The sequence below is a fragment of the Talpa europaea genome (assembly GCF_964194135.1).
Source record: "Talpa europaea genome assembly, chromosome: 15".
Lineage (NCBI taxonomy): Eukaryota > Metazoa > Chordata > Mammalia > Eulipotyphla > Talpidae > Talpa > Talpa europaea.
Window position 1 is genome coordinate 30,127,594 of NC_140083.1, and position 12,617 is coordinate 30,140,210.

General features: G+C 32.5%; 1 protein-coding gene across 1 annotated transcript in view; it reads left to right on the forward strand.

Annotated features, from left to right (window-relative positions):
• Positions 1-12,617, forward strand: part of OSBPL8 (oxysterol binding protein like 8) — a gene marked incomplete at its 3' end in the record, with an annotated part of 79,517 nt that overhangs the window by 16,070 nt on the left and 50,830 nt on the right. Inside the window, 1 exon segment of the mRNA XM_084255896.1 lies at positions 3,337-3,474. Coding sequence (XP_084112022.1) covers positions 3,337-3,474 — 138 coding nt within the window.

The window sequence follows — 12,617 nt, forward strand, 5'->3', positions numbered from 1 at the left end:
CTGAGCTGTCTATTATGTTCTTTAGGTTAATTTGTTTTCTTTTTACATCACTTCCATACATTTTTATTTTTAGTAATAATTTTTAAGAATTAAATGGGTCTCAAATTTAATAACTGAAGGAGTCTCCATAAGCTCTGATAATACGGTTTCATAAAATATAAAGCTATTGATTGATTTATTCAAGAAAATTCTGTTGAATACCTTTGGTATGCCAGGAGCTGTACCAGGATTTGAGGAATTATGGGATAAGCAGACAAAGCTCCCTTCTCTTTTGGAATTTGTGATTTAATGAAGAAGATGGATAAACAAATGAGTAATATAGTTTAGATAATGATAAATTCTACAGTGAAAATCATGTGGGCTAGACTCCAGCAAGATGGCAACAGAGTGAAGACACCAAGCTACCTTTTCCAGACACACACAACAAAACTTGCAAAACAAACCAAAAACCCCTGAGGGAAAAAATTATTTTCAGCATACACCATAGGTGCATCAGCTCAACAGAAAGGGAAAACTCTAAGTGAGCTTTAATTAAAGTAATAAAAGACATCACATTCCATAAGACAGATAGGAGCTACTATGCAGAACCCCTCAACATCAGGGCTCCTAAGACCTTGCATAAGACCTTGTACAAGCAGGCATTGTACTGCATAAGACCTTGTACAAGCAGGCATTGCTGGAGAGTGGCAGAGGTAGGGACACTGAATGAGGACAGTGGCTTTTAACTGAGATTGCTAACACAGAATAGTGTAGTCTGAATTGGGTCAGAGCACCTGGACTTCTTATAGAAGAGGCTACTACTGAAATCAAGGATGAGGTATCCAAAACACCTGATACCCCCCACCCCAAGCTGATATGACCATTGTCACCCCTTCTGTTTAACTTAGTGATTGAGGTTTTGGCCAGCGCTATCAAGCACACACAGGAAATAAAGGGAATCCAAGTAGGAAAAGAGGTGAAACTGTCACTATTTGTAGACAATATATTATATATAGAAAATCCTGAAAACTCCATTGAAAAGTTACTAGAAACAATGATGAATGAATACCGCAAAGTGGCAGGCTACAAATTAAATACAATAATACACACTTTTCTATATATCATCAACAAATAAATAGTAAAAGATATTAAGAAAATAACTCCATTTATAATTGCTTCAAAAGGAATTAAACACCTTGGAATGAACCTAACAAAGGAGTAAAAGAACTATACATTGAGAAGTATGAAACATTACTGAAGTACTTACATAGCAACATAAGGAAATGGAAAAAATATTAAATGCTCATGGGTGGGGAGAAACAATATAACCACAAAATGACTACTTTTTCTAAATTGATATACAAATTTAACATAATCCCCATTAAAATCCCAGCAATATTTTTCAAAGAAACTGAATTAAAAAAAATGAAATTTATGTAGAATCACAAAAGGCCTCAGATTGCAAAAGCTTTTCTGAAAGATGACATTTAAATGCAGATAACTATTTCCAAACCATCCTGAAAGCAACCAGTTTTCTGTGAATGCCAACAGTAGATGTTGAGAGGAGACAGTAATGTGAAGATCTGGGCTAGGAGTTTTCTAGGTACAGGAAACAAGAAATATAAAAGCCCAGAGACTGGGGCAAGATGGCATATTTTGAAGAATCACAAAAGGCCATTATGGCTAGAGTCAAGTAAGAAGAGAGTAGCAGAGAATGAGATAGAAAGATAAGCAAGGATAGATGCTTTTAAGTCTTTAGGCCATGAATTTATTTTCAGTATATTAGAAAGCTGTTGAAGATATTTCTGCATGATGCACATCTGATTTGTGACTTAGAAAGATTGCACAGGCTTCTGTGTAGAGAATGAACTACACAATCAAGGAACAAGACAGTAAATCTGGATGGAGATCATGTAGCAATCTGCTGCTGTGAACCAGTGGAAAGGGAACGGTGGCTTGTAATAGCGCAGGTGGCAGTTGTGGAAATGGGTAGAGGTGATAGATAAATTTTGAAGGTAGTGTCTAAAAATCTCACAGATGAATTGGATGTGAAGTATGAAAGAAAGATTTAAAAATACATCTTTGGTTTTTGACCTGAGAATATGGTGGATGGGAATAATGATTCCACTGAGATGAGTGAGTGGCAAATGTGGAGAAGAAATAGTATCATTAATTACATTCTAAGTGAATTTGTGATGCCTGTTAAATGAGAGATGTAATTATAAGGCAGGTAATTGGATAAGAGTTTGAATTCAAAAGGAAATATAAATTTAGGAGTCAGCAGTCTAGATTCTTTTTTAAAGGACTTGATATGAAAAAAGATTTTTAATACCTTTACCTGGGTAAATGAAAGTGTTTTTTTTAATTTTTACTTTGAATTTAAGGAGCAGAATATAATTTTGGAACCTTGTTAAAGCAATATGATTCAAAAGTCATGGTGGAAAAAGTGTGAACATGATGATCTGGCTAAGTTAAAAACTAAGTAGAGGAAGACAAAATCATTCTCAGCATAAAATTTAAGTTTTTGTGGGCTCAAAACATAGAAACATAAAATAAAAGGATGTGGGAATCCTAGGGCACTGTAGTTATACCTTATTTGTGCTATTCCTTCACTGAGTATTTCTCATTTCTTTCCTCTCTGGAACTGGGCATTGTTTTCCTCTATTGGTGGCCTTTCAAATGGGAGAATAAGCGCTTTCAAAATTATTTAAATTGATTGTTGGGGCAGCAAGCTTTTAAGAAAGCAGACATTGGAACCAAATGGTCTTGAATTAGAATCTTGCTTCTATTACTTAATCTTAGGCAAGAAGTCTTTGCACCTAAAGTTTCTCATCACTAAAGCAGGAATCATGTCTACTTTCCATAAAATTTAAAAATTTCCATAAATGTAAAAATTTTAGGGAATATAAAGTATTTTATATTGCTGTTGAGTTGTCTGTTTTTTTGGCTGCTAATGCGTTAAATATCTTTTCATGTGTTCACTGAACTTTTGCTTTTCTTCTGTGAAATGACTTTTGCTTATTTGTCTATCAGCTATTGTAAAAGAGTTAAAAATTAATCACAATGAAAGGTTCATAGTAAATTTTGGCATACCCTTCGTTAACAGTTGAATATATATTTTAATTTTTATAGTTCTATTATTTGACTCATGTGCCTATATATTCTTTCTGGACTGATAGCAAACTATAAAGAATATAAAACAATTATGTGAATTCATTGAAGTTTTGAGTTGGTAAAGTGATTATAACCATTAAGGCCTTTTCAATCTAGGTCTATTCCCTGTTAATAACTATGCCATTATAGAAATATTTGGCATAGGTACTTAAGTACTAATTCTTTTTCCCTTCTTTCCTTGAGCTGTGGTAGCAAACAGTGAAGAATCTCAACTTCTAACACCAGGAAAGATGAGTCAACGTCAAGGGAAAGAAGCTTATCAAACACCAACCAAAGATTTGTATCAGCCATCTTTTAGTCCAGCAAGTCCTCATAGCCAGGGTAAGAAGTTGTGGTTTTAATGTTATTTTCTTGTTGGTGTGTGCTTTCTTTAAGAGAAGAAGACATTTTGGTGTATCATAACTTTGGTTTCTTTTTAACTGCTTGGTTTATAGGGTTTTTAAATTTTTTTATTTTAATTCTCCATAATAGTCCTTTAGAGTCCTTTAATTCCTCCTATATTCTCCAACATACTTGGTTAGTTATATCATTCTTCTAATTCAAGGATTCTGAAATTTTTTGGTCTTAGAACTATTTCATACTATGAAAGTTGCTGAAGATACCCAAAGAGATTTGTCTTGTTAACCTAGTAATATTTTTTCTATTGTAAATTAAAGCTAAAAGTTTTTTAAATGTTTATTATTCATTTAAAAAATCACAATTATAAACCCATTACATGTTAATATAAAAAACATATTTATGGAAAATAACTGTTTCTCCCTCCCCCCCCAAAAAAAAAAATTGTGAGACAGTGCTGTTCTTTTCCCCGAGGGTGTCTCAGAAGTTAGTACTTTTGACATCTTGGACTGGATAATTCTTTGTTGAGAGATTTAGTCCATCCATTATAGTATGTTTAGCAGCATTCCAGGCCTTACCCATAAGATGATGCCAATAACTTTCCCCAGTTGTGAAAACCAAAAAATATCTCTAGGCCTTGCCAGATATTCCTTAAGGGACAAAATCATCACTCTGCTTTTTTTTTTTTTTCCTTTACAAGACTTGAATGTGAAGCTTTTAAAAAGACTTGTATTTTTTGTTATCTGCTTCTATAATCAGTCTGTTGTAATGTGATAATTTGATTGAAGTGTATGAATAAAATATGGCCTGACATTTATATGTGTTTGTAAAAGGGAAGATTGTATTAATAGCTTTTATACATAATTGTGGACATTTTTGATACTATACCCAAATTGGACAAGTGATAGTTTCTTATGTGTTGGTTGCAATATGGAGTATGAAACCATAATGTGTCCTTATTCTGTTAAATTTCATATCCATTGATCTGTCTTGAACTTGATTAGCTCTTTACTTATGCATGATTTTGGAACATTAAGTAATCATTTAAAAAATAGTTAATCACTGAACTGTGGAGATCTATCAAGTGTTGATGCATTTTAAAACAATCAAAAAAGTGTCTTACGCATGCTTCATGCACACTTATTTTGTCACATAGAATATTAAGCCATGTGTATCAAAGATAAAGATTAATAATTTTTAATACTTCATGAAGGATTTGTAAATGATACTGGCCTTTTACTACAAGTTGCATTTGAGTGAAGAATTCAGTGATGAATACTACTACTACAGTTTGATACTTCTGCCTTGATTTGTGTAAAAGTGCCTGCAGTTTTTACCTAACATTATTTTGCACCATCAGTAAAAATATCAACACAATGAGAATGTATTATGAAACTAATTTTGATTCAGATCCTCTAAAATAGTGTTGGGGACTCTTAGAGTCCATGGGATCATACTTCCTAATTCATAATTGATGAGTTTTGTCTATTTGATTCTTCTTAGCTAAAGCATTTATAGAATCAAATGCTTTGATAACTGTAATGGAAAGACTTCTGCTTTTAAAGCTGTGAACTTAAATTTGGTGTTTGAAAGTTAATATATACTTAGACTACTAAGCATTTTTAAAAATTAAATTTAGAGTCAACTATTATATTGTCTGTATAGCCAGTTAGGTTTTTGGTGTTATTACTTTATTATCCTTGGAGTTAAGCTTTAGTTACTTTTTAGAAAATGAGTGTTAACTGATAAGTAATAAGTTACATGCTTGTTTTCTACTTAAGTAGAAAATGTTTTTTCTAGTCAAGTGTTATTTGGAGACTTTTTATATAGCATTGTTGGAATTGTAAAATGATCAAACAAGATAATTATCTTAACATTTATTGCTTAGTTGTTGAAAATAGTTTTTAACGATTTATTTATTTATGCATACAAGAGCTGGGGTTTAAGTCAGAGGTGCTGGGAGGTGAGAAGATTCACCAGAGTGGGGAGCAGAACAGACAGATGTACTGAAGTACACTGTTGAGCAGAGCAGCGGGTGAGACAGGAGCAGTCTGCTGCACCATGTGGGTTTGCTCCCTGGCCAGGGATCGAACTTGTGCTACAGTGGCTGCTGATAGCTTTATAGTGCTGAGACTTAACCACTTGCACCACCAGAGCGTCCCAGTTGTTGAAAATATTTTTGAGAAGTCAGCATTTTTTTTGCCAGACTGCTTTTTTGAAGCCTGAAAATGGATATCTGGTACACACATTATTGTAAATAAGCTTCATTAAGATAACATTTTGAAAGGATGCAACTTACCTGGTTTTTCCTTTCGATGTTCCAGAATTTTTACTATAGTAGTAGTGATTTATCTGATTGATGTATCTTATACTAGATTATTTAGAGCAATTCTTTGACTGGAACTTAGTATAGCAACAAGAGTTAGTAACCAGTAATCAAATCTTCCCTTATTTACATCTATCATGAACATTTTCAGGCAAGCAGAGGCCTTGGGAGAATAGTAAAATAAACACTAATATACCCATCATGTAGATTTTAAGAACTTCTTAACCTTTTGTTGCATTATTTTATTTCTTTGGGAGTTGGGTTGGAATATTGAGAATAAATTATAGGCCTCATGATGTATATTTAATGTACCTCTAAAAATCAATATTTTGTTTTCTAACTATAAAACCTTTACTACATCTGACAGAATTAATAATTACTTTATATTACATAATCAGATTTCCCCAGTTGTCTTAAGGTCTTTTTATAATAGATTTGTTGAGATCAGTATTCAAGTAAGTTTCATACATTGTATTTGGTTGTTATATCTCCTTTAATACTAAAATATATCCTCACTTTTGTTTTTTGTGTTGCCTTTGGCTTTTTTAAGAAACTGGGTCAGTAACCCCATAGCATGTTTGGTTACTTTCATTTAATCAGTTGCAACATTAAAGGTTGAAAACAGTAATTTTCTAATTCAGTTACATTTTTTTCATTTTTTTTTTGAGTAATATATAGGAGTGTAATTGTGGAGTCCTATGCTGAGTGTATGTATTACTTTATAAGAAATGACCAAACTATTTTCTACAGTAGTTGTATAATTTTATACCCTTTAGCAGTGTGTAAACGTTTCAGTTGTGCTATATCCTTGATCTTTTTTATTTTAAGCATTCTAGGATATATTGGGTGGTTATCATGTGGTTTTAATTTTCATTTCCCTGATGATTTTGAACATCTTTTCATATACTCGTTGACCACTTGTATATCTAAAATGTCAAGTTCAGATTTTTTTGCCCATTTAGAAAACTGGCTCATTTGTCTAATTATCAGTCTGAGGAGGTCTTTAAATATTTCCATATTATCCTTTGCTAAATGTGTCTTGTATTTTCTTTCAGCCTCAGCATTTCTTTTCATTGTCTAAATAGTTTCTAGCAAAGAGAAGATGTTTTTAATTTTGATGAATCCTGGTTTGATAAATTTTCCCCATATGATTCATTTATTTTTTTCCTATTAAAGAAATCTTTTTTCTACTATAAGTTTGCATAAAACATTTTATGTGATTTTTTTTTTTCCTAGAAGTGTTACAATGTCAGGGGTCTGATTTCTTTCTTTGTTTTCATTTTTACTACCTCTATCTTTGGTCAAACCTTTATGATTGTATACCTACGTATGATGTTTTATACCTCATACAAGATTGCATAGCCTCCTAAGTTCTGTTAGGAACTTGCCCTCCTGTTGATGAGGTTCATCCACCTTAACAAAACAACCAACCATGAATATTGTTGTATGTTGAGATCAGTTTATAATGGGGTTGGGGTTCTTATTGATGTATGTGGCCAGAGAATAAACAGATCCTGTGAGGTAGGTCTCTGAGGAAAATAATAGGAATAAATAAAATTATTTATTTTTGTGTATGAATGTTGTGTAGAGCAGTGGCTCCTAAGTCTGTGTTTTAGAATCACCGTGGAGTTTCGCTTAGCTACAGATCCTACTCCAGCCTTTCGAAATCTCCAGGGTGAGGTTGTGTATTTTTCAAGTTCGGACCAGCAGGTTAAAACCAGCAGTGAAGAACATTAATTGCCAATTCCATAATCTTATAATCAAGCTTCTTAGTATGTCTGATTTTATTTTGTCCTTCCAGTTTCATCCTATATTTCCCCTCCCTCTCGCCTTCTCTCCCACCTTTTCTTAAATATTCCCTGCACTTATCAGTAGCATAGCACTTGGAAGATAATGTGTTCTTCTGTGCTTAATGGATGAATGTCTATTAAGTACCTGTTATGTGCTGGTCCCTGCCCTTGTGAAGCTTACAGTCTCATTTTTTAAGGAGTAAATACAATTTGAGGCTTGCTTTCTCTGTTCTTTAATCTCAGCTTCACATGTAATATTGTTCCTGTGTTTGCTAAAGAGAGAGTTCTACAAGAGAGTGCAGATGACCACGCAGAGGGGGTAGGTGGGGAATGGAATTCATTTTGGTGAAGTTTGATGAATGCATACAGATAGCTAGCTGTCACCATTGAGCACTTACTGAGTTTGGTTTTTGCGTGTCATCCTTGCACAGGGGCCATGCTAATCTTCTCTGTATTGTTCCAATTTTAGTATATGTGCTGCCGAAGCGAGCACTGAGTTTGGTTTTTGTGCTAAAAGTTATATTTAACTCTTGGAACAATCTCACTAGATTTAGGCATACTCTGTTTTTTTACATGTGAAAAATATGAGGGCTAGAGATGTTAAGAAATTTGTTTTAATTTACAAAATTAATAAATGGTAGAGGCAGACTTCAAACTCAGGACTGTCAAAGCCTATCATCTTACCTTACTGGATTGAATTACAGTGTTGCTATTTTATTTTCTTTGTTTTTAATACTTCATATGATATTAAAAATTTACATTTTGCCTTTGCTTTAGAATGGTAGATTCTCTTTATTCCTGTTTTCTGACTGAGTCTCCTTCAGCTATATTGACTTCAATAGCAATTTAATATAGATGATTATCCCTTAAAAATATTTTTTTAATTTATTGCAGTAACATTGGTTTACAACACTCTTTATGTTTAGAAGTACAGATTGACACCTCTTCAAATATGTTATCACCAACATACCAGAAGCAATCACCATGGCCACTGAATCTCCCTTAACGTTTGCTCCCACTTCCCTTTGCTCCCACTCTTCTTCCCCCTCTAATAACCTCAGTTCTGTAGTCCAAGTCCAAGGGTTTGTTTGCTTCCTTTGCTTTGTTTTCTTTATATTCTATACAGATTGAAATCATTTAGTATTTGTCTTTTTCCTTCTGACTTGTTTTGCTTAGCATAATTCCCTCTGATTCCATCCATGTTGGATGACACAATTTGGGCTTTTTTTTAACTGTATAGTTCCATTGTGTATATATACATATCTTCATTAATTCATCTGTCATTGGACAATTAGCTGGTTAAAAATAATTTGTAAGTTTGTCAATCTCTTCAATCATCTTAGGATTTCCTTTCCTTTTTTTTTGGAGGAACTGGGCATACGCTGAAACTCTGTGATAAAAACAACATATAAGATAATATTTTATTAAATATTTAGTTTATGGTGCTGAATTAGGTTATTACAAAATTGTGTATTTGCCAGATTCTTTTCCTATTCAAAGACTAAGTACCCATTTACTTCAAAAAAGTTTTATCTATGATTACAATCTCTTCAATAGGATGGAATTTTTTATACTGGTTTGTTTGAACTTCAGTGTATTTCAGTTGTTTATCAAGAAAGACTTATAGATTAATTAGGCCTGTTGTGTCCCTTTCCCCTTCTACTTTTGATTAAGAACAATGCAACGGAGCCTAGAGACTAAATTATAGCTCATCTCATCGATGGATACTCTGTTCCCTTTGGATCACATTTTAGATTGTTATGAAAGCTCAGTGAGCTGCTATAATTTATCTTATAGTATTACCCTTTTATTCTTTGGTCATGAAAAGCTATTTTCCATACTTTTATTTATAAAAAGCCATCTTTTAGATGTAGTACTTTGTGAGAGAATATAAAATGTTGCTTTGCCAAAACTTAAGATCCATTTCAAATTAAATGTTTAATGTTTAAAAACTTTTTGAACTAAAAGTTTTACCTGATTCATTCAGTTTTACTAGAATCTAGATTAATTTTGATTAATCTAGACTTGAGTTTAAAAAGACTTTATTCTTAGTATTATGTTTTTCTTATCCTTTGGAAATTCTCTTAAACCTACAAAGTCATTTCACCTTGACTAATCTGACAGACTTAAACATCATAATGATGGATCTATAACTGCAAATTAATAGAAAACTTCTAGGTAAAGAGGGATTTTCTTTGACAGAGAGTTTGCTAGTGTGAAGATACAGTACCACATTCCCCACGGTGACAGCTGTAGACATGGTTGGTATAATCCCAGGTGACTAACACAGAGCACCTTCATTAAAGTGGTTCAGAAACAAAAGGAGACCAAGAAGTCAGTTTTCTCCATGAATCGAAGCAATTCCTCCTTCCTTGGTAAGACATTTTTAAGATCAAATCTGCACAAATATGAGACCATACATACATAATAATTGTGTGCTTGAGTATCTTTGTTACATTTCATAAAAATTTTTTTTCGGAAAGAGAACTTGAATTTATCCACACTCCCCACTATCTAATTTTTAAATGTCATGGTTTGGTTAACAGGAAGAGGTTGTTTTCATTACAAAAATATTGATGTTATGCTTATTTTCTTCTGAATTATTGACACCTCAGGGAATTAAATTTCTGAAATTATTTTGTAAGAAACAGTTGCTTTCTGCTTTGAAATTCCTTCTTTTGGTGCCATTGCCTTTATAGTGCTATGAAAGAACCTATTAAAATAACGAAAGAGAATATAGTACTTGACAAATTAAGAAAATAAGAATAAAGTATTCTTCTATATCTCTCTTGAGCCAGTGTTACAATGTCTGTGTTCTACGGTTATTTCTGTGCTCCTATAGTGAAAACTGAAATACTTTGAAAGCATTTATTGAAGAGTGAGAATAAATAATTGAGCTTTGCTTTAAGCATCTTTCCAAGATGAGGAGTCTGTCTTATCCTTGCCAGCCCTTATAACTTGTTTTTTTTTTTTTTAACAAAGCAGTAAGATGAACATTAAGAGCACTACTCACTACTGAATACTTTTTTTTCCCCCAAATAAATATCCTTTCTACACACACACACACACACACACACACACAGAGTTTGCCATCACTGCTATAATTTTCCTGATTTGAAACATGGAGAGGCAGGCTTTCTGTAGTTTTAACTAGATATTAAAAGAGAAAATACTGAGAACTCTCAGAATTGATAAAAGAGAGCCGCCTTCTGATTAAGGAGACCTCGCAATTCCCAAGCAGGAAATCAAAAATGTAATAGTCCTATAATTCCAAAATACCAACAATGTCAATATTACTTTAAAAAATAAATTTAATTAAAGAGAAAAAAAACCAAAATGTAATAATAGTCTTCCTGCTGATATTTGACAAGAAGGAAGGCTAAAATATAAACATCTCATTTACCCTTTATTTTGTAGGAACAGACTCTAAGTTTTAATCAACTTTTAATTAGTATGTATTCATACATATTGAAAACTCAATCAGAGCAGAAACTAGGACTATTATGTTCTTGGCTCTCTTGTGCCCAATGTAGTACCTAGCACATAGTAGGTACTTAATAGTTTTTATTGAATAAATGATTATATAGTATATATCTATAATTATAAACTTTTCATTCAAAGGAGAGTGCTATCATCTGTACAGTCTGAAATTATCTTAAGCCGCCCTTTTGCTTGTGAATTTGTATTCCTGTTTATGTTGAAAACATTTAATACTGAGAATTGAGAGAGTTATTTTCTGAGAAAATGTAGGGTAGGATATTAAAATTGTTTTTCATATTTTTCAGGCCATATAACCATTAATGAGATTTTGCTAATTACAGCTAAGAAACTGCTTTGCCCTGTGGAGGGTGGAAATTATCAGAGAGCTTTATTGTTGTATTTATTATAAACAACAGTCATTATTGACCATCTCATATGTCCTTTGCTTGTTAAGCCTGAGCTGCTTCAGTGTGCCAGCTGCATTCTTATTGAATTGTGTGTTCTGTAGGAGAACTTATTGCTGAATTTATATAGTATTATCTTCAGATATTCAGTTCATTTTATAAGATAATGTTTCCATGTTTGGGTAGAATCTTAAATTTTTGTTTGTTGATTTTTGTTTTTTTTAAAAAAAACTGATCTTTTCCAGCTGTTCTTGCTGCTTTAAGAATTTTTAAATCTCTTAAAGCCTAGGTTTATTATCTTGGGATTCAAGATAAATGGCTCTTGCAATACTCTTAACAATACCTAATTTAAACCAATGTATTTTACCATAAGGTACACACAGAACTTTACAGAATTTAAATAGATATTCCAGCTATCAAATTAGGTTATTTCAAAATATCAGCTCTGTTTGTCATTCATCTGTCTTTTAAATAGAGATAGTCTGGAATTTGTCCAGAGAGCTCATTAGAGTTCTATTATTACAGTGAAATGCCTTTCCTTGTCCTAATCTTTTGGCTCTATAGAAAGAGAAATTAAGGTCAGGCATTATCTTTCAACATACGCAGGAACATCTAGAGAGTCTTTTTATTATGGCCTTTTGTGGTTTGGGCTCTATTCAGATGTCTAATAAGGGATGAGTCACTAGACCAAAGACAAATATATATATAGTTAGTCTCTATTGCAAGGGGGAAAAAAATTTATAATTAGTTCTTTTTAACATGAGGGAATTTCAAAAGAACTACATCGTTTATGTCAGTGTTTTCCGATTTTGACCTTAACCCACAGTAAGAAATATATTTTATATTACTAACCAAAACGTTACATATATATGTGTGTATGTATGTAGTTAGATGTTAAAAACCTAAAACAAATGATTCATGAAACAACTTGCCTTTTGTTATCAAAGTATGATACATTCTGATATTTCTTAGCATGGCCTATACTATTTTGTTTCTTGAAATATTTGTGACCCGCTGAATTGATTTTTCACCTTACCATTGAGTGGTGACTTATATTTTGAAAAACATTTTCAAATAAGTGTGTTTATCTGTAGATCAAAATCTATGTCTAATATTAATGTCTTACAT